The 22016-nt window shown below is 49.0% G+C and overlaps 1 protein-coding gene across 2 annotated transcripts in view; it reads left to right on the forward strand.

Moving 5' to 3' along the window:
* The window catches only part of RPH3AL (rabphilin 3A like (without C2 domains)), a 42841-nt gene that overhangs the window by 9468 nt on the left and 11357 nt on the right, over nucleotides 1–22016 (forward strand). For both annotated transcript variants that reach the window (XM_030027976.1, XM_041126453.1), the window contains exons 3-6: nucleotides 28–171; nucleotides 2194–2323; nucleotides 6401–6487; nucleotides 15811–15979. In XM_030027976.1, coding sequence (XP_029883836.1) covers nucleotides 28–171; nucleotides 2194–2323; nucleotides 6401–6487; nucleotides 15811–15979 — 530 coding nt within the window. The remainder of the gene's footprint in view (nucleotides 1–27; nucleotides 172–2193; nucleotides 2324–6400; nucleotides 6488–15810; nucleotides 15980–22016) is intronic.

Below are 22016 nucleotides of genomic sequence, written 5' to 3' on the forward strand. Positions count from 1 at the left end.
AATTCTTCCCTCCACCCCCTCCCACAGGCTCCAGACGGGCTGGTCAGTGCACACGTTCCAGACTGAGAAGCAGAGGAAGATGCAGGCTCTGAGCCCGCAGGAACTTGAGGTCATCCTGGAAGTCATCCGCAAGGCGGAGAAATTGGACATCATCGAGCAGCAGCGCATCGGGTACAGTCACGTTCATTTGTCCCCTTCCCTCAGAAGGAAAGGTCAGTGCAGACAGAGGAGTGGCTCTCCCGGCTGCCTGAGCTCAGCCTCCATCAGTCAGAGCATCCCTTAGGTCAGTTGTTTTTCCCTCCCTTGTTGCTTGTTTGGAGGTAATGAACATTGGGAAGGATGTGATGTTTTCCTTCTCTCCATGTCTCAAGCCTTTCTCGTGCCTTCTTTGAGCCTTGGAGCTTGCTGTGGTTGCAGCCGCTGACGCAGTCCCTGGTAAATGCAGCCTGTGCTAAGGCAGCTGCCCCAGTGGCTCTGGAAGAGGCTGGGGAAGATGCCGAGCTGTGCAGCTGCACCCACTGCTAGTGGACAGCGTGGCTCTGAAACTGCTGCTGGCAGTGCAGTTAGCTTTTCCCTTGTCTGCGGCAGCCCCCTGGGATTTTGCTTGGAGCAGTGAATGAGTTTATGTTCTAGTTGGCTGAGCCCTCTGGAAGGGGTTTGCTAGCTTGACTTATTTAATTTATGGGCATCCTTTTGCTGCTGCAGATTTCCATTTGCTTTCAGGCCTGCTAGAGGTCTGGCCTCAGCTGTGTCTGTGGTCATCTTACACTGACTGCTTTTAAAGCCGGGGAATTCAGCAGTCCCGCAGCATTTCCCAGCAGTGTTTCACGTTCTCGAGACAGGATACCCCAGTGGCTCCCAGCCCGTGTCCAGCAGGCCCAGCTTCCTGCCCCTGCGCTTCGCTCTGTCCCTGTGCAGTGCACGTCAGTGAGTGCCAATGAGAACTGGCAGTGATGTTTGTGTGATATATGGGAGACCCCAGAAGCAGCCAGCGACCCTGAGGGGCTTATCCTTCCTGTGCGGTTGTTGGTGTGGCCGCAGAAAGCGATAGCCTTGCTGTTCCCCTGCTGAAACATTCTCTGAAATGCCTTTGTTAACTCCTGGGAGTTCTCTTGTGCTGAAGTCAAGGATCATAAATCCACTAATGATGGCTCAGCCTGGCTGTGCTGTCTGACCTCGTCACCATAGGCAGTACCTCTTTCAAACAGACCTTGCCTCCTCTCAGTACGGGACTTGGTTGATGGGACATTAGCGCTAATGAGAATGGGGTTGCATGGGTAGCAAGATTGCGTTTCATCCCTGAGCCGCATGCACACGCATGGCTGCAGCTGGTCGCTGCCTCTGATAAATGACCTGGCTGTTATCTTCCCCATCTACAAATGGATGCCTGAGGATTGCCAAGCAGTGATCTCATGACAGCAACCTTGCTCTGCATGCTGTCCACATCCTGCATCCTAATTGCTTATCCTGCCTTCATTCCCTTTTGTAGTCCTGCTGCTATGGACATTGTGCATACATATGTGCTTCCTGTCTTCCAAGCGGGCTGTCGAACGAAGCGGGGAGCAGTTACTGGCATTCCTGTGCTGCAGCTGGGCTCATTTTGGTCTGACGGCTTCAGTCTGGCATTCCTGCTTCTAATGGGGTGTGGGCAAGTCATGTGCCTGTAGTGCTGCTTTCAGGGAGTATATGTAAAAATGGAGCAGGGTTTGGCAGGTCTGACTTCTCTGCCCTTTCCTGGTGCTGTTTGACTTGCCCTGATCTGAGCACTAAAGGCTTTTCCTACTCTACAGGCAGGAAATCATTGTGCTGAGGCTGTGTGGCCCCAGTGACATTGAGCTCCTGAAGCGTGTAGGATCAAGCCCCTCTTGTGAGCTGTCTGCCCTGCACCCACTAGCTGAGTCAGGCCTCTCAGTGGTATTTGCAGTTTTGATTATTCTGGGCTTGGTGAGCATCAGTAGATGGACTTAGGTTTGTAACCCCTGAAGACCGAGAGCCAGCTAATAGGAAACACTGAGTGCAGAGACTGAAGTGAAAGTACATATGGTCCCAGCAAGGGGCCCAAAACTGCACAGAAGAAGCAAAGGTAGGCTTAGTCTGGAGCACACGTCTGCAGGTTTTTGGCATGCCTCAGGACCATGTGCTTCAATTTCCAAGGTGAGTGCTGTGACCTCTGCTCTGCCTCTTTGCCTGCAGGCGCCTGGTGGAGCGGCTGGAGAACATGAGAAAGAATGCGATGGGGAACGGCCTCTCGCAGTGTCTGCTCTGCGGTGAACTGCTCGGGCTGCTGGGGAGCACGTCAGTCTTTTGTCAGGATTGCAAAAAGGTGGGTTTGGTCACACAGGTTCCTGCCTGTTGCTGGTAGCAGATCTGTCTAGGAAAGGCTACCAGGCCTCTTGGAAGCTAGATAGCTCTGCGGAGTTAACTTACCTTAGCCCCACTTGTCTAGGTCGGTGCTGTCAGACCATCAGGTTTTCTCTTGCACCATGGTTATCATATTCCTCAGGATCCTGAAGTGCCTAAACTGCACTTAGTGCTGAGATGGGGTGCATCAGCCCCCTATGCATCTCCTACTCTGGGTTTACAGAGTGGGAGAAGGGGCAGACATGTATGGCCATCAGAGGCAACTCATAAAAGAGTCTGTGTGCTTTACTGTTATTTACTGCAAGGTCTGCCCTTAGGCCTTCCACTAACACCTGTCTTCAGAGGACTCAAGTCCATCTTCAAGTTCCAAACCAGTGTAAGGTTTCCAACTTTGATTCATAAATTAGCCTGTGCATCAATGACTGCCTGTGTTTATGTATGTTGTTGGCAGGAGACTGCACGGGTGCTGTTTGAAAGGCAGCATCAGTTTTCAGGGAGACTGCTGTTCTGCCAGCGCCCTGGGGGATGATTGTTGCTTGCCTAGGCTCTGCAGCCAAGGGGTTAACCTGTATTGCTGTGGAGATGATGATCTCCACGGCAACCACCTTATCCTCCCTCTGCTGGGAGGCTGTTTTTCCTGCACTTGAAGCCCATCTTTCCCTGGGGAGATACCTCTGTAAGTGACTTTGCCTCAGCATGTTGCCTGGGGAGAGGTGAGGGTACCTGCTGGGTGCAGGAGTGTTTCTGACTTGCTGGTGGTAGGGTGGAACGGAGCAGCCTGTGCTGACTCTGTCCCTGGTGGGTACCAGAGCCAAGGAGACACTTGCCGGTATCACCCACCCTGTCACTGAGGAGATGTCCCGTGGAGCCCACAGGACAGCACTGAGTAAAACCTGCTCCTTTACTGTGGAGTGGTGCATGTTGGCACCTCTGTGGTTAAGCAGCCATGCAGGCCACGACAAAGAACCTTTAGTGCTGGCACTGCTGGAGTTTGTGAGATGCAGTTCTCATGCAGAGCAGGCTGCCAGGCTGGGTTTGCACTGGTCCACGGTTGCTGCAGCGCTGCTGGGCTTAGAGCTCTTGTAAGAGAGGGAAGGGAGGTGGGTGCCCCTTGCAGTCAGAACCGAGGTCCCAGCATCCCTCCATATGTGCTTGCTAGGCAGGGAGCTGCTGTGAGCTGTGCTGCCGTTGCTGTTGAGTGAGTTTCTCCACTGGATCCAATTTGCAGAAGTAGCTTGACTGAGGCAGGGGTTATGCAGAAGATTGCTTTTAAGGCAGTGACTGGGAAAGTAAATGCAAATCTTTGAACGCCTGGGTCCTAAGGCAGGGAGAAAGTAGCTTTTTAGGAAGGGGTGGGGAAGGAAGCAGCAGTGAGGTACTGGGAAGTGAAAGGTCTGGTTTGAATGGGAGCTACAGGGCAGCTCTCTTGGAGAGGAGCTTGGGCTCTGCGCACATGCGCCTGTGGAGAATAAAGGTCTGGATGGCAGACAGGAGATGGCTAGCTGTTTCCTGCATTTCAAGCACGCGGAATAACAGGATATGCTGTATTCTTGCCTTCTTCCCTTGGCGATTCTGCTCTCGCCTTGTCCAAAGCCAGCTAGGTCACATTGCCACAGTGCTTTCTAACCTCCTTCCTGTGAGCCCTGTATGCTAGTGAGGAGGCAAAAGCTGATTCAGACACTTCCCTGCCCTGTCCATTTGCAGTTGCAGGTAGTAACCCCCCAGCTAGCAAGGCTCTGTGAGCCTGAGGGTCCAGGAGGGCTGTGACCAGAAAACCCCAGAGAGGGGCTGTTTTTATTTTTTTTTTATGGTTATTCCCTTTTTGTCTGGAGTCTGTTGGGCAGTTCGGGTGCATTCGTATCCAAGTTGATTTAAGGTGAGACCCTACTTTTCCAGTGTGCGTTTTGCAGCTGCTTTCAGCTTGGCTGCACTTTTCAGCTGTGTGCAAGCTCAGGGCAATGCTGGCTGGGTGCTCTGGGCTTCTCCCCTTATTGCTTTTTAATGTTGTGGAGTGAACTCAGGGAACAGTCAACCCTTCGGCAGAGCACACAGAGTGGACTGTTACTTTAAGCTTGTTCCCTCTCGTCCAGGGATATCCATCACTCATGCAGTGCTGTATGCAATAAGCGATGACTTGTCAGGGAATTATGGATTTTTAAAGTTCATATTTTTCTTGCTAGCGTTGCTCTGTTACCATCTCATTGCAGCCCGTTTAATTCAATAACAGGAATTGTTGTAATGATGTATCTGAAACGTAGCAAAGAACTTACCTTCAGCAAGTCCCTTCTGCTGAATTGAGGTTCTGTATTTCTTGTAGCCTGATGGATTTTCTGAGTGCCACTTTCTGTTTTATGAAGAATGTTTTTAATATTAGTTTTTATTATCTTAGAAATAAATGCATTATGGCAAGACAAAGATGTATGCAAATGCAGATGTGTTAACAATAGCAGTAGTTAGACAAAGCATAATGTGTCATTAACCATGCAGAGGATATCAGTATCATATATAAAATGTGAAGTATAAGTAGAAGAAAGTGCTTTATCCTGTATTTAATGAGGAATAGGGCAGCATCTAATGTCCTTGATTTTTATGTCTTCTTCTGAGGGGTTGTGAGTGATGCTCAATTTTCCAGCTAGTCTGCAGAGAAAGGGAGGAGGAAAGCCCCGTTTTGTATTGGAACTTTCAAAATTTATGGCTAGGAATAAAATAGCTTGGAAACTTCCACTAGAGGGAGTGTTTGAATCTGCTATACGTGTGGGGATTGGGATCTTTGAGGGTATTTAAGACTGAGTTGCTCCCTCAGATTTTGGTTTGAGGGAGGGAGAATTTGGGGTGATTCAGGTGGTGTCTGCTAATTGCATCTGCAATCCCCCTTGGTTTGGGTAGCACCATGTTGAGTATTGATGCACCAGACCCAATAGGTTGTTTCTTATTTCTCTGGGAGGATGAGGGTGAGGACAGGAACAGAGAGATGGAGAGGAGCACCAACCTCTGTGGGTGCTGCCTCCTGCTTTCTGTGCAGCGTGAGTCAGGGACAGACCTGCCTCTGGACTACACTGACAAAAATAGCTGGGTGCATTTATTCATGCAGTGAAGCCATTGCCTCAGGTACCGTCGTTCTGCCGCTCTCCTCCTCCAGGCGTGGGCACTGAGGGCTAAGTAAGCCACTGAGACTTTTGTCCCTGGACACAGACCTTCTGGCTCAGAGGAGGAGCAGCCTGGTTAGGGGGATATGTAAAACCTTAGCTGGGGAGATTAAATTCACATGTCTTTCTAAGCAAGGTTTTGCTCTCCAGGGCCCTCTTGTGAATGGCTTTCGCTCTGTGAGGATCAAAGAATTCATCCAATTTCTCATTCAAGCTGTAAGCCAAGCCTGATACACATCAGCTTCATTATATAATATTAGGTGATTCAGGTTGTAAATGGCTTGTAATGCCAGCGGAGACATGAAAGTTCCCTTGTGCAGCAAGAGAGGCCGTGCGGCATTATCAAACATTCTGCTCAGGAAACGTGCATGTAGGCATGGTTGTGCCCGCTTCCTAAGCAGCCACAAATCAATAACTGCTGAGTGTGTGCTGAAATGGAGGGGAAGCCGTGGCATATCAGACTACGTATGTGAGGGGAGAATTTCCAGTCGCGCACAAACTTGCGCTTGTTTTGTACTTGGTTTCAGCTGCTTTCCATGCCACAGTGATTGGGTTTTAGGATTTAGAGGAATTTAAAAAAAAACGCTCTGGAAATATGCCTATTGGTCATGGGGTTTGATTTGCCCTGTCCGGTTCTCTTCTCGCCCTGGAGTCAAGGACCGTGCTGTAGATTTGCCTTTGTCTCATGTCCATATGGACCTGAAGTAGCTTCCTGCAATCAGTGGTTCTCCAGGATAAGTTAGAAAATTGTGCCCTGTTTAGGTTTTTAAGGAAAGCAAAACAGCACTGTTGGCATAGACGCTTCTCGACTTTCTCTCTCCCAAGGGCTATATGGCTGTGGGGAGTTACTAACGCCACCTTTTTTCCCCTTTTTTTCTCTCTCCTTGTTTCAGAAAGTGTGCACCAAGTGCGGAATAGAAACCTTTGGAGCCCAGAAACGTCCTCTTTGGTTGTGCAAGATCTGCAGTGAACAGAGAGAGGTAAAATACAACTGTGGAGAGATGGGGCTCAGCAGCGTGCACCTACCTGCCCCAAGTCTGTGCTGAGTGCGTGTGGGCTCTTCCCTGTGCTTGGGCCCTTGGAGGGGAGCTTGGGATGGAGTCTGGGAGGTTTGGCTGGAGGCCAGGCAGGCTCAGTGAATACACACAATGGTGACAATTTTGGTTTATGAGGAGGTGGAGGGGAAAAAACCACACCAGCCCCTGCAGCCTGTATGCCTTTGTGGAATTTTTGTAGCTATGGTCATAAAGAGACTGTTACCTTCTGCTGCTGTGCTCTTTCCCTCCTAGCTCTGTGGCAAATAAACTTGGCTAACACTGGTTCTTTAATACAGCTGGAGAGATCTAGAGCATAGCTGCAATATTTGTCCCTCTAAAAATAACTACGATTGCAGCTTTTAAGTCTGTTTTCCTCCCTGCCTGCAAATTCCCATAACTTGCCAGTGTGTGAGACGCCTAATGCAGGTCTCTAAATTTTTATATCCTTCATCCTTGACTTTACACTGCAAAAAGTAATGGCCTACCTCAATTCTTGTCTGCCAGCCAGCATCCACCAACATCAGGGCTCACTGCTCTATAGTGAAGTGAAGTCAGTGAATTTGTTCTGTGATTACAGAAAGATTTTCATTTGTTCCCATCAATTTATTCTGGGCTTTTGCTTGTGGTCCTTGAACATCAATCCAGTGCAGCTATTTCTGACCACTGCAACCAACTGTGAAACCTGGATGCTCTGCTAAATCAATTTTTGAAGTGTAGTGAGAGCATTTGTGCAGGTGTTTGAGATGCTGAAATTTTTTTTAGACTAGTTGTGGAAACTTAGCATTGCTTAGGTTTTACATAGGAGGGGTTTGTTTCTGTGGGAGCACTTGCAAAGTTCATGTTCAGGTAAGATGAGGGGTACGTGGATGCTGCCGGTCTTTCACTTTTGAGCAGCATTGTGGGTGTGGGTAGGGCAGGCAGAGAGCATTCTAGCTCCCTGGATATTGCTAATAATTTGATGCACTGAATCAGATGTTTTGAATTCCAGATGGAGGTCCCAAAACGGAGAGTGAGATCAAAAGACTTTCTGTGTTCTGCAGGGAGGTGGTTATGGGACTAAAATTGACTTTATTTCGTTTATTCTGTTCTTTCTGTATTTTTTTTTCTTCTCACACTGTACAATTGGGTTTTTTTCCTAGTTCTTATAAAAATAATGAGGAGCTGTGGTCACTGGACAAAGAAGAATACTAACCTGTCCAGTAAGCCTTACGTGTGGCCAGTGTGTGAGGGTACGGTAATCTTCAGAGCTGACTCTCTCTGTGAAACCTGAGATACAGCCCAAGTGCTTCCCTAACGAAAATGGATGGAACTTTCCTTCTTAAACTAAAAAATAGCCTCATCTTACCTCCCAACCCTAAGCTTCATCTTTATTTTTTGATTCTTTTTAAGGTCAGTTCAGGTCTGTCTCCTTTCTTGTTTGTGGTGGTGCTGGTGCCTTGACAGGAGAAGGTTGGAAAGGTCACAGCGTGGACACGCAGCCAGGCATCAAGTCGTATATCCCCTCTGTCTTCCCACTTGCTCTACTTTTATTTTGGGGGAAGGTAGGGAAGCATTGAGAATTAGCAGAAGCCTTGAGGCATGTCAGCCAGGGCAAGGAAGCTGAGGCAATATCAGAATAAATGCCTGGAAGGTGGCTTTGATCAGGTCTTCCTTAAGAGTCTGTGTGAGGAAGAGGATGAGGTTCTTAGGCCTCAGGCTGATAGCTGGTACTAGTGCAGTCCCTGAAGCTGGTTCGGGTGTCATGATATTACAGGGCATGCACTAAATTACCAAGTTTCTTTTTAAGTGCTTGTGTTCACGAGTTCCTTGTTGCCGTCTGTTTCTGTGATCTGGATATGTCTTGTATTGCCATCTGCTCTGGACCAAACCCATTTGGCCATGCTCTTTGCTGAAGGTTATATTTGCTATCAATGAGTGCAGATGGATGCCTGCTCTTTGGGATCAGATATTCTAATTTCTGTATAACCTCTGAATTCCCTGCATGGCGAGTAGGTATCGGCCTGATTTTATTTCCTGGTATCCAGGCAGGGAGCTTCAGGAATGCACCGAAGCACTTTGGGTCGTGTGATGCAGTAACAAGTCAGTAGCACCCTTCTTCTCTCCCCTTCTCAATGCACAGTGTGACTGAGCAAGGTTCTCCTTTAGCCCATGCCAACGAAACACGTGCTTAAAGCAGGATTGTCCCGGGCCACGGATCTCTGGCAACACCTCCTAACTTGTCAGGCCCCTAAACTTGACCAGCTCTAGTGGGTGAGTGTTTGACGCTGGTCTGGAGTGCTCCCCTCAGCAGGTGTGGTGAGATGGGGTGTTTCCAAGCTAGGTGATTCCCTCCGCATCAGCGCTTTGATCGCCATCTAATTTTCTGAACCAGTGCTCAAGCTATTTTGGCATGATATTTATGAAGTTCTCAACTCTGTTAGCGAGAGACTGTCAGGCACTGAAGTGAGAGAGGGAGGTCATTTGGAAATCTGGATAGACTAAATTATGTTGGCTAGAGTTAGTAAGTGTCATGTGGCTGGGACAAGAGCCTAGGTTGTCCCCTCTAGCCTCTGCCACGCACTGAGTGAGCATATGAGTCTTGTGGCCCACCAGGATCTCAAGCCTGGATGGTGGGGGTTGGACAATCACATGTACTAGCTAACAGCTACAGTGTGCGGCATTGTTCATACATGCTGAAGTTTTCACCCTTCCATCTTCCTTGTTATTATTTATCTCTAGAGGCTTGATTTAGGCTAGCATAAGTTTAGTGCCATGTGGTGGTCATCTCCCCCTTTTGCTGTGTGGACAGAATCTGTGCTGGCTTCAGTTACAATTAAATCATCAGTATGGCTGGGTCAAAATGAAGACCAAAGTAACAAGCTGTTGTTTACATCAATTTTTCAGTTGGAGTTGAATGCTTGATTCCCATAGATCCCTTTGGGAATCCCAGGCTCAGCCATTCAGAAGTGTTCTTTGCTGCTTTCTCTTTCCTTGAAAACCTCCACTGGGAGGGCTCTGCTGCATTGCAATGACGAACAAGTTGCTCTGACACTGTCTTATTTCTGGAGAGTGGAGGAGATTAATGGATTCTGCTTGCTGCTTGCGTCCCAATCATCCAGAAGCAAAACAGTGCATTCAGCAGCACTCGAGCTGCCAAGCATGATGTGTAAATGCAGGGTGAGGGTCTCCGAGCTGCCGGAGAGGCACTGGGAGGAAAGTACTGTGTTCTAACATGGCCAGGACCTGACAGAGCCTGGATGTTCCTACTGGCAAAGAGAACATCCCCAAGGACCAGCAGACACCTCTGCATCATAAGTGCATCTCTTCTTCCTGAAATAAGACAGACCTCATCTGCTTTAGGCCAGAACTGGCCTGTTGGAGATACCACTTGTCCCAGCTGTTTGCAGAAGCATCTATTGAAAAGCCCCTTTTGTTCTTCCAGGATTCTGTGGACATTCTCCTTTGCAACGTCTTCTAAGCGCAGTGGAATTAAAGCAGGTGTGGATCGTGTTTTATCGTTCTTGCAAGCAAGGGTAGAAGCAAATTCAGTCAAGCTCACATTCACTTTTGAGGGCAAGAATCTTCCTTCCTTCTTCCCTCCTCCATGTGCTGCATTGCCTTTCTTGGCTTTGCATCTTGGATTGCCTTTCTGGAGCCTGAGTATGGAGGGCTGATCCTCCTTGGGGCAGTCCTGTTCCTGCATGCATATGAAGTCCTGTGGCATGATAAGGGACGCTGATCACTGATTGCAGGAAACATTGGCCACAGGTTTGCAGTGGGCCTGTTTGCTAACTTGGCAGTGAAGCAGTGATGCACCCATGGGAATGAGAGTGCAGGGCAGAAAGGGAGCGAGTCCTCCAGAAAAACAGGCTCATTGCAGCGGCTGTCAGAGGAACAAAACTGCCTGGGAGGAGCTGTGGTGGGCATGTATGCAGCTGGAATGATTGCCTGCTGCCAGGCCTCTGGCAGAGCACGTGAGCTTAATAACAGCTTGGGCAGCAATGCCCGTGTTGAATTAGTTGCATGTGGCTGAAGTCTGCCTGTCACCTCCTGGCCTGAAGGGGAAAGGGGACCTGCTGTGTTTTGTGAAATCCCTGCCCAGCCGTTTAACTCTCTGCACAGCCTTGTTTTGACTGATACCACCAGGTTGTGCAAAGCACCTTCCTGAATTACCACTTTATATATATATTTTTTTTTATATTCATAATTAGCGATGCTATCATCGTAATTAAAATCCTCTTGGAAGCGTTCATGCACATTTACATTTGAATTGACACATCCAAAATTGTAGCGATAATGAAAACAGTTTAAGTAGGGTGGGGGGAGATAGCTTTTTTTAAACCCCATTGGATATGAAAGAGTGTGTCAGCTATCAGGGACCTGTTAAAGTTTTAATTTGCCCCCTCTGCTTCACTTTCCCTTTAATTTCTTCTCCTTTGCTAAACGGCATTTTCATGGCTGGCTGCATTTCTTGGTTTATCACAATAAACCATGCAGAGGAAGAAGATTACTGTGCTGGAGGAACGGAGTTGTCTCCTCCCCTTTTGCCCCCAGGGCTTCCCTTTTCACATGTGCACTCATACCATTTTGAACATTATAAACCAGCATAGCCCAGGGTTATTCCTGCCTGGCATGATGATTTCTTGGCAAAATACCATACCGATGGAGGGGAGTGTTTATTTTGGGTGACTCTGGATTGAATCAAAGTGATGTGCACCTGTTTGCAATTCAAAGAACTCATCAATAGCCTGCTGTATTATTTTGGGGGGTGGTAGCAAGTGGTTAGACTCAAAATAGTGTCCTTTAGAATAGAGCCACAGGAAAAAAAGAGGCCTGATTGAGAGGGGAATGATAAACCGTCGAAGGCTGGCAGCCATTGCAGCTTGAGAAACGTTGGGGTCAGAGGTGCGATAGATTTTGCTATTCCGGAAACAAAGCACCGAATAGCAATTTCACTGCCTTTTAATTTTCTTCATCCTCAAGTGCTGAATGTGGGAGTTGACAACAGATTGCTGTAAATAATGTAATTGGAAATCTCTGTGTTATGGAAAAGCAGATGAATGCAAATAACGAAGCTGAAGAGCGCTTGCTCTTTCTCCCTGCCAGTGGTTTGCAGCCTGCCAGAGCCATGGTGGAGAGCTGGGACAAAGTGAGTGTGTGGGCATGTGCTGCATGAGGGCAATGGCAACGAAGTCCTCCCAGGGTGGTTGCATTTGCAGGTGCCTTTCTCTTCATTAAGCATTGTAGCCCACGAGAACCTGCTCCCCCGCCTTTTGGCTGCTGGGAGATTGAGCCAATAATGCTGGTGTCAGCATGAAAAGCTAAAGGTAGCTGTTTTCCTCTCGCACAGCCCAGCCCGGACTGCTGCGAAGGAAGGGGGCTGCAGAATGAGAACAGCTACTGCGTGGCAAGCAGTAGGTGGTAGAGCAAAATGTGGCTTTGCAGCGAAGATCCTTTCTAAGCATCTCTGTTTAGGGGACTTGTGGCTTGCTGAAGCGAACTCTGGGGGGCTGCAAGTGTTTGTTACAATTCCTTCAGCTGTGATCCCGTCCCCTCATCAGCAAGTCCTAATGTTCTCTCTGTTTAGGAGCTTGTTTTGGCACTTATATGTTCAGAGAAGGAGAAAGAGGAGGGATAAGTTTGAGCAGTAACATGCATTTCACCAGGGCCCAGTGATTCTCCGTTAGGTCCCATTTACAGGCTGCACTTAAATGTGCTAGATAAAAATACGCATCTGCTTCTGACTGTCTCATCCTGTAGCTGTAATGATAGCTTGATGCAACTTTAATAGGAATATCATCAGGGTTATAAAAGGCATTGAGCTGTCTGGACTTGTCATGGCCATGGCTGTTAAATTGGTTTGAAGTAATAAAAAAAGGAGTCTGTTGCTAAAGTAGCTCTTCTCCCCCATGTCCTCCCCCACTTTGCTTTAGGGTAGTTTAGGTGTCAGGGGAGGCAGAAGGACAGGAGCCTGAAGGAAGCCAATATTTAGCATGGATTTTGGTTGTGTTTGGCTGGGCCAGTTTGGGCACAGTGGGCTGGGGACAGCTGCAGCCGGTGAACAGTGGTGTGACTGCTCTGTCCTCAGCCACACACTGGGCCACCACGTCCTGATCTGGGATAATGCAGATACAGATCTTTACTCCCCTCTGTCAAGCACTCAGAGCAAGGGATGATCAATGTTACTTAAAATTGGGTTGTTGCAAGAGAGTGGAAGGGGCTGGCTGTTCCTCTCACTGATGAGATTCCAGCTCCACCCAAACTCAGGCTGCCATGGGGGCTGGATTTCACCTTACATTCTATTGGGACTGGTAGGAGCAAAACTCTCTCCTCCTTGGAAAGAGCAAACTCCTGCTAATAAAGAGGAGTTTTATTCTTGAAGCGCTGTTATAGATTTATTAATTTAAAATCAAGCAAGAACTTTGCCGTCAGGCCGCTCTCGCAATCAATGAAACTACCATCAATAGCAGTCAGCAACATCGATTTGTTTTGATGTATGGATGCTAAAACCAACCTGTGTGCCCCTGTGCAGAACAGAACATGAACCGTGGTCGTTTTGGATGGGGCACACTGCTAACCTGGGGGGAGCAGAGGTAGTAAATTAATATAGGGGAGAGCATCTTGCTGCAGCTGATTTTAGAGCTGATCTCAAAACAATTTCAGTACTGCTGTAATGAGACCAAACTCTATTAGAAGCACCAATTTAAAGTGAATATGTATGCATAGAATCAATTTTATACTAGTGTTACTACATCAGAGCTGGGTGTATTATATCATTAACACTTTCTATAACTGGACTTGCTTTGGGGTAGTGAGAAACCTAGGGGTGACCAGCCTTTTCTTACAGCAATCCTTGCTGTGTCTGATTGGTTTTATGGTGTGCCTAAATTGTAGTTCGCCTGAAGATAATAGGTCTCTTCAGTGCTTCAAATTAAATTACAGATGTTACAGGGTCTGTTCAGAGAACGACTGTAAGAAAGGGTTGCTTCTTCCCCGGCAGTTTGTGCAGGGAAGCTACATGTGCCCCAGCTACCCGGTGTGTGGGAGGGGATGCAAATTCCCTGGCTGCAGCAGTCCCTGTTCTGCCCACTGTGTCCTGCCTGTACAGCTGCTGCCAAGGCCTCCTGCCTTCCTGAGACAAGGGAGGCCAGGGCTTGCCCAGCCTGCAGCTCCTGCTTCATGTATGTTTACCTGAGTTGCAGTGGGCTAAGCTCCATGTTGAGACATCTGTCCTAGATTTAAAAAATGTGTTGCATTTCCCAGTTCTTGATTTTGCAGGGATAGCAGAGCATGTTCCTCCAGGGTCTCTGTGCTGCACTGGTGTGTGCTGTTGTCCAAGCTGTACTAAGTGCTGTGCAGTCCCTATGTGCTGGCAGAGAAGACAGAAGGAGCTGTGTCAGCTTGTGCCTTGACTGGCTGGATCACTGTTTTGCCTGTTTGCATGCTGGTGAAGGAGCTGGTAGTGTCCTGCCGGCCAAGGGCCCCTCTGTAGAAGAAGAACTTGCAGTCTTCTCTCCTTTGGGGAATTGGTTTCCCAGCTTTTTGCTAGGGTGGCAGACTCACTGCCCTGCTGGGCTGTTACCCAGCAGGAAAATGTTGGTGTAATTGCAGGGTGCTCTCACCTCTGGGTTTCCAGATCCTGCTGTGGAGCACACGAACATCGCTCTTGCGCTCTTACAGTAACCGACGTGTATGCTGGGTCACAGCAATGCTGTGCTTTCTTCTGCTGGGTGCTCTTCTTTTAAAAAGCATAATACCAGGTTCCCGTCTGAATTCAGATTGCCTTCACTTGGCTTTCGAGACCCCAAACACAGAGATTTTAGCTCTGATGGCTCTGGACTAGGAACCAGGCAACCTGCTGAGCAATCTCCTCCCATCAGTGAAATGGTGACGGTGGTGTCCTGCTTTTTGTGCCTGCATGAGAAGAACTTCTCATGAGTGCCAGGTGTTGTCACTGCCTTCTGCTTTGATTAAGCCCCAAATGCAAATTGCAAACCTATTGCTGTAATTAGGGATATCTGCATTTGCACCCATTGCCATCATGGTGGTACTATGTGCAAAATGCTTTGGGAACTCGGAGTAGAAACACTGATGATCTCCTTCACTCTGAACAGAAGTGCAAGTTTTCTACCCCCCTGCATGAAATAGAAAATGATATTTTTACTATATTAACTTATTTTTTCCCCGGCTGTCTCATTAGCTCATTATTAGACTGCTGGAAGGCACAAAAGAATTAGGTTTTTAGAGGCTGTTTCTCCTTGTCTGAGGTGCCATCCTTTTCCCTTCCTCTCGCTCACGGCAGGCTTTATGTTAAATGTACTTAATAGAGCTCCTTCATCATAAGCTGCACTAAAACTAAATTGGAGAGTAAAGGGTGTTCTTACAGGAGATATTACAGTTTAGCGCTCACAGTCTGTTTCCTGCTGCAGGTTCAGGTTATTTGAATGTCGTTCTTCTTGTTCTGGGGTTTTCAAGCACACTCGTTAAATGATCGGCTTAGCCTGAATTGCTCTGTGAAATGAACGCCAAGGTTGTGCCGTTCAGTACGGCACAAGGCAGTGTTTCTGCTATCCTGGCATTGTCACTTGCATCCCCCAGCTGCTGCCGGTCTCTGACTATCTCAGAAGCAAAGCAACCCAGTCTCTCCTCCTTGGCCCGGGAGGAGAGACTTGTCAGGACTTGCTGCCACTCTAGCCAGTGCAAGACTTGCTTTAGTCTAAGCAGAGCATGTGCTTGGGGCTGTTGCCACCCATGGAATGTGCCTGCTCTCTCCAGGAAGCTTTTCTTTGTGCATTCCCAATGGGAAAGCAACAGATGCAGAATCTGAACTGCCTGCTGCTTAGGGCAGGCCAGGGAACTTCATCCCGATATCCTTGTAGTAAGCCTGGGAACCTGTGTTTGACTCAAGCACAGCATCAGAGAAACATCTAGTCTTGACCCAGAGAACGTAAGAAGCTCTGTGGTTTGCACTATCACGCTCTGCTCCTCATTCAGTCTGTGCCTGTTGCTCATTCAAATTTGTGATTGTTTTAGTGGTGGAAGAAGGACCGTGGTGAAGCTGGGCTGATAAGTTGTGGGGAGGAATTTGGGATGCTGTGGTAGTTGCAGAGTGCAGGGGAACCATTGGTCTCTGTGAGCTGGAAGGCTTGACCCCCCTGTGTTTGAGTGGGGTCAAGGTAGCTCAGAGTGTGTGGCTGGGCCGAACTTGGTGGGAAGCTCATTTGGTGCTGGCTGTGCTCTCTTGCTGTAAAAACCCAGGCTTAAGGTGTTGTGCCTCTGTCTAACAGGTTTGGAAGAGGTCTGGTGCGTGGTTCTACAAAGGGCTGCCCAAGTACATCATGCCTTTGAAGAGCAGCAGCAAATCCAGTGAGCTACACTCGCAGCCTTGGCAAAGTGAGCCAGCCATGCCAGAGAGCATCGGGACCAGCCGATCCTTCACCTGGGCCAGGGGAAAAGGTTGGTTGTCTGCTTCTTGCCCAGGAAGCAGGTAGGAGAAGGACCTGGCTTCTACTGTTGCTAGCAGGATTCAGCTAATAGGGGAGGCTCTGTGTTAGAGGTGAGGGGGCACAAGATGTGGTGTGTTTCCCATGTGGGCAGTGTTGGGTTTTTCATGCTATGGTGTGTTTTTCAGATTTCACTGTTATTTAAGTGCACATTGGTGGCCCAGACTAGCCCCAGTCCTCCCGGACTCCCTGTCCTTCAGTCCACCCTTGTTTTCCTCCATTCCTTGCAGCCCCCACTGTTTTGCTGGGACTGCCAAGGGAGGGACGAACCGTGAAGCAGACACCTGTCTGCAGTCGCAGCCCAAAGAGCTCCTCCTGCTGAACTACATAGGATGGTGTCACTGATGGACATCGCTGTGCAGCCAAGGCTGACAAAAGGCTGGTCTCGTTCCCTCCCTCCTTGGGGCTGCTTGCTTCTTGCTTCTGCTGCCCTACAGAGCACCATTGGACAGATACTTCAAGTCACTTTGAGCTGGGTTAGAAATTACATTGCCAACATCTCCCTGGGGTCTTCCTAGGGCCTGGAGCAAGTGGGCAGAGATACTCTTCTACAGTCAGTGGGCAGGAGCGAGCTGATGCTGGCTGTGTCCTTTTGTGCCTGACCCCCTGAGCAGGTGAGACTGGCAAAGGGTGAAGCTCCTTCCCCAGGCCTTGGGGAGGGGGCTGAGGTTTGCAGCATGGAGGGCTCGAGGCTGAGTTGTTCTTTTAACGTGTCTTGGAGAAGCTGTTGATTAACTTAGCCCTGTGCAGGGCTGGGGCCAGAGCACTGACAAGCCTGAATATTTATTAGCTTCAGCACTCCCATCCCTGTTCTTTGAGGTAGTCCTTGATTGAAGTAGACCGTTGTGTCACAAGCGGCATCTTGGATCGCTGCCGCGTCAGATCCCATTCACAGCGCTGCCTTGTAGGGCTTTTTTCCCCTCTCTCCTCCATCTGCCCACCCTGTTGTTGCTTGTATGCCCACTCCAGTGCTGTGCCTAGAGCCAGCTGGGGGGAAACAGCAGCTCAGCATTGAGGAGCTGGGCACTCAGGGTCATTAGCACAGCAGTGGATGGATGCTGCAGAATAAAGCTGCTGCCAGTCTGCTTTGATTTCTCTTCATTTCTTTCTGCTGTGGATTAGCAGAACTGTCTGGCCTCTCTCACCTTCTGTCTTTTGCTATTAGATCCCCTCAATTGGAGAAGACCTCTTAAGTGTACCAGCAGCATACACTCTTCCACATCAAGATAAATCTTATCATTAGTGCAGGGGGAAATAACCTTTTAATAAAGAGGGCTCCGGAGAGTTGACTTTACAAGCCTTCTCTTCAGGGCCCAGCTAGGAAAGCACTCCCAGCCCTACTGTAACTTTTGTAATTAAAGACAAATTAGATCAACATTAGATGGTTGTGCTTCCCTCCAGGAGACGCTTGGAAGGAGTTGTCTTAGCAAATGAACTGATTGATGAGGTATTTTCTGTTCACATGATACAGAAAACATTACGAGTCAAAGATGTTGAGCCCAGACCTAGGCTGCTCTTTAGTTCAGCTTTGTAGTTGAGTTTTGTTTTGGGAGAAGGCCTCCCCATAAATACTGGCAGGAACAGCAAAGGAGCAGGTGGAGGACAGCAAAGTGGCCTTTGGTAAGCTTTGATGTGGGTGGTGAGCTGCCTTTCTCCCTGTGCCCTGATTTTTGGCTGGCTGCTGTTTTATGGGTTGGAGAATATTAATTTATGGGTTTATTTTCTGGTGCTTTCTTTCCTTGTTGCCCTTCTCTGTTAGGCCGCCTGTCCTCTGGACAGCTTTCAATGGTCACTGTGGGCTGTAATTAATCTCTGAAGCTGGGAGCTTGTACGTGTCACCCCTCTGTTTGACCCTTTTTACCTGCCAGTGCTGGGACTTCTGCTGTTTGTCATCCGAAACCTCTGCAATGTGCAGGGCAGCTGCCTTCCGCTGTGGAGATGATGTAGCTGTGATACTGCCAGCGTCAATCCACGACGGCCTGGACCGAGCTTTACGAGGCCGTGGCTGACAAGGCAGTCTGCCTTACCTCTGCCCGGCTGATAGCGTTTGTCAGCTCACACCTCGTACGCCCTCGTCTGAACACATCCTTTCGGCACTGAGTAAAGCCCTGTTGCTTGTTTGGCAGGATGTTCTCGCGAACGAGCTCTGGCATTTAACGTGCCTGAGTCCAACAGGCTGCACTCGGTGGGGTTTCCGTTATCTTGGCCAGTCGTGTCTAACCCCACTGCTTGCCTCCTGAGGTGCTGAAGGAGCCATCTCTCAGCTATTAAGGGATTCAAGTCAGGTGGGACCAGCGCAGGAGCATCCATGTCCCGGCACAGTGCCTGTGTGAAGAGCCTGGGAGAAAGGAGCCGCGGTTGTCCTTTTGACAACCAGGAGCTGCCTTTCAGCAGGGATGGGACAAACCTCAAGTGTCCCTTTTCTCCCCTCAAAAGGAAGGGATCAGTGCCAGCCCCTGGGTACTGGCTGCTCCTGCTGCAGGAGGCTGGGAAGGCAGCGGGACCGAGGGACTGCAGGGACGTGCCTCTTGAAAGAAAAGCCAAACCCACCAGGAAGAAGTTTTATTTTTACACACCCATTATTTCTCTCGCGCTCACTGACACTGGATTTGCTGTTGGCTTTAGTTTTTCTGTAATAAACAAGCAGTTGCCATGGGAACCCTGCTATTAGTTAAGGCACAAATGTATTGTCATGGGGAGAATAGCAGTAATATTTCTTGTGCTGGGGAACAGCTCTGCTCCATGTGGTGGAATGTGGGTGGGTTTCTGCACTGGGTCAGGCAGGACAGGGCCGTCAGGGGGTGGGGAGTAATAAGCAGCAGGGCTTTCCTTCTTCCGAACTCTGAGTTCTGCAGAAAAAAATGTAAAGCATCTGTGTGGGAAAAAAAGAAGTGTGATCCCTGAGCTATTGCACTGTTTGGCATGAGGGCTGCCTGCTGCTCTGCTTGGTCTCCGGTGGTTTCTCCCGTTGCAATGTGCTCTAGTCCTGTTGCCAAGCAATGCAATGTGCTGGCACAGGAGCAGCGGCTGGGCAGGGGGATGCAGCAGGTTTGTCCGGTGTCTGTGTGCTGGAGGCCAAATCCCTGAGTGCTGGGGCACATCAAGCACTTTTCAGGCCACTGAGAGGGTCATCCAACTTCTCTACAAGTTTGGGCAGTGCCGAAGCTGCACGTGTGCTGCTTCTGTGAAAGGGAGAGCAGTTGGGTCCAGTACCCTCCTCCTGCTTGAAGATGTCTCTGCAACTGCAGGCAGCACTGGGCGTGATCTAGCATAGGACCTGCACTGTGAGACACTTGGGTTGGAATAAAACTCTTCATCTCTGACCCTCCTACCCACAGTGATCGAGAGCTATCGGCCTCCCCGCTCTCCAGAGGTCGTATTTGCAAAGGCTGATGATACAGTGCTGCAGGGGAGCTGTGTGCTCGAGGGCTCATGCTTAGCCCGCTCATCCAGCATGTCTTGGCTGTGCTGGGCACGTGTGGCTGTTTGGAGCTGTTGCTGCAGGGTGCCCATGCGTGCTTTTTCTGTGTTTTTGGCAGCTGCAAGAAGTGCCAGGCTTTGTGTGTGCAGGGACTGAGCTCTGCGCTGCAATAAGCAGTGGGAGGGAACGTGGCTGGCTCTTTCCATCACAGGTGTGCCTGCGCCAGGTGCGTGCGTTTAATATTGGAGCTCAACCCCAGCCAAGTGCTCCTTTCCCCTTGGCCTGAGCAGAAGCCTTCCCTCATCCTCTGCTACTGGGGTTAAGTGCAGCCCGGCAGCCCTCCACCATTCCCTTTGGCTCTCGGTGCCACACGGCTCCGGTACCTCTGGCTTGGAGGTTGAACCACATGTCGGAGGGATCGTGGGCTCTGGCAGCAGCCACGGGGGTTCAGACCCTCGATGAGTGACCCATTCCTGGTGGGAATACTGCTTTTCTTGCAAGTTTTGTCTCGGCATATTTTTTTATGAGCTTTTTTTCAGTCAGCTGGAGATTGAGAGGGATAAATCTGTTACGTTCTCTGAAAGTACAGCTGTCCAACGACTCTTATTGATATATCAGCAACTGCTGGAACACCAGATTTACGACTTCTGGGCTCTGGAAAGTGCCAGCAGAAGGTCTGGGAGCTTTGGGAGAAAAATTACCTTAAAGGGAAACATTGCTGCAGTGGGTAAAATACACTCTTATTGGCAGCAGAGGAAATGAGAGCAGACAGGGCTGCTCCTGTGGTGCAGGTGCCTTTGTGTCATTAATATTTTCCTCCTCTTGTGCTGGTCCTCTCTGAACTGCTGAGTGGCAGAAGGGAAGGCAGCTAAAGTCACCTCCACTGATTCACTGGGGCCTTCTCCAAATAAATCCTGACTTCCAGCATTTTTAAAGGATTCATGGAGGAAGGAGCTGTTATAAAGCAATGGATTTTATGAATCCAGGAGGCCAAGAAAGGATGATGACCAAGTAGGACAGGAGTGCATTTTCTGAGGGAGTTGGGCAGTGGGACAGTCAGAATGATTCTCACAGCTGAGATTTGGATTTTATAGCAAAAAAAATACATACTGGTATGTATGGGTTGTTATTAACAGTATTTATATATAGTCCCCCACCATTCCCTGGGAGCTTTGAGGAAGTAGTGAAGCTGTCTTTAAGACAGCAAAGCCCAAAGCCAAACCTTTGCTTTGAGAACTCTTAGCCAGAAGTGCAGCCCCCTGCTTGTAACGGGGCTTCGCTCTCTGCCCAGCTCAGCTCCACAGCCCCTTTCCCTGGGGGTGAGAGGTCCCATTTCCGATGGTGCCAGGAGGGGAAGGCTGTGGGGGCAGTGAGGAGGGGGCCTGGCAGCCTGCCCCCTGCGCAGCGCTTCCCAGCAGCACGGCATACGTGGGGAGCTGCCCGCCAGGGCAACTTCAATAACACTTTGCAATAACACTGGCAGCCAGCTTTAATATCCTCAGAGATGTTAACTCCAGAAAAGCGCTATTTTAGGTATTAATTTTTTTTTTTTTTTTTTTTGGTAATAAAATACTTTGTGTACTACAGATCGCTGCCTGAATACAGGAGCGGCTGCAGAGGTCCTTGGCAGAAATGTTTGACAGCTTGTGCTCGCCTGTGCAAAGGGAGGGATACCCGTCCTCCTGCCCTTGGGCAGCGTTAAAGGGTTTGTAGCTCTGTGAATTGTGTGTAGTGAATTCTAGGGCTGATACAGAGACGTGAACTGACGGCTCTCTTTGCTACGCCACGGTTGTCACGTTGTACCACTGCACCCATGTCCCTCCCGCAGCCGGCAGCACCGTGAGGTTGGGCACTACGAGTAACATGGTGTGGGGGCAAAGTGGTTTGTTCAGCAGCAGAATGGGGAACTTATTTCTCATGTGAATGTGAGCTTATAAATACATACTGATGAATATAATATAAAGAAATAGTTGGGGCTTCCTTTTTCTACAGTAGAGGCTCTAGGTTGCAGTGTTGCCTACTCTGTCCCACATGAGCCAATGTTGTACTTTCTACTCAGAATTGTGACCCAGTCTTTGAAATGGCTTCTGAGCTGCCAGGAGAGCTGGTACCTGCCTTGGTCAGATGGAGAAATGCTGTAGGTGCAACCCCTTGAAAAAAAGACAGTTGTTTTCCTGTTACCTTCCTCCTCAGACCCATCATTTCTGTTCTGAGATCAGGCCATTACAAAAACCTAGGAGTTGGAAAAACACCTTTCTCATTTTACCCAGAGCAGCTGGCAGTCGAGTTATCTTTTTACACCGGTATAAGCAGGAGAGGTGCTTGCATAATTGCATGGAAAAGTGGAAACAACCTGCCAATTTGGGAAGTTGTGTCTGGCAAAATGAGACTCCTTCAGCTCTTGTGGAAACTATGGAGAGTGGAAAGCAGCAGGATTAGGGCCAGGATTCAGGGTAGGGGGGAAAGAAGGAAAAGAAAGTGGCCTTGAAATGGGGGAACAGTCTCCTTGAGGAAGAGGAGCGACTCTTGCCTTTTAAGCCTTGGGGGCATAGGAGTAATATAGTTCTGG

This window comes from Aquila chrysaetos, chromosome 10 (genome assembly GCF_900496995.4).
Source record: "Aquila chrysaetos chrysaetos chromosome 10, bAquChr1.4, whole genome shotgun sequence".
In the NCBI taxonomy this organism is placed as follows: domain Eukaryota; kingdom Metazoa; phylum Chordata; class Aves; order Accipitriformes; family Accipitridae; genus Aquila; species Aquila chrysaetos.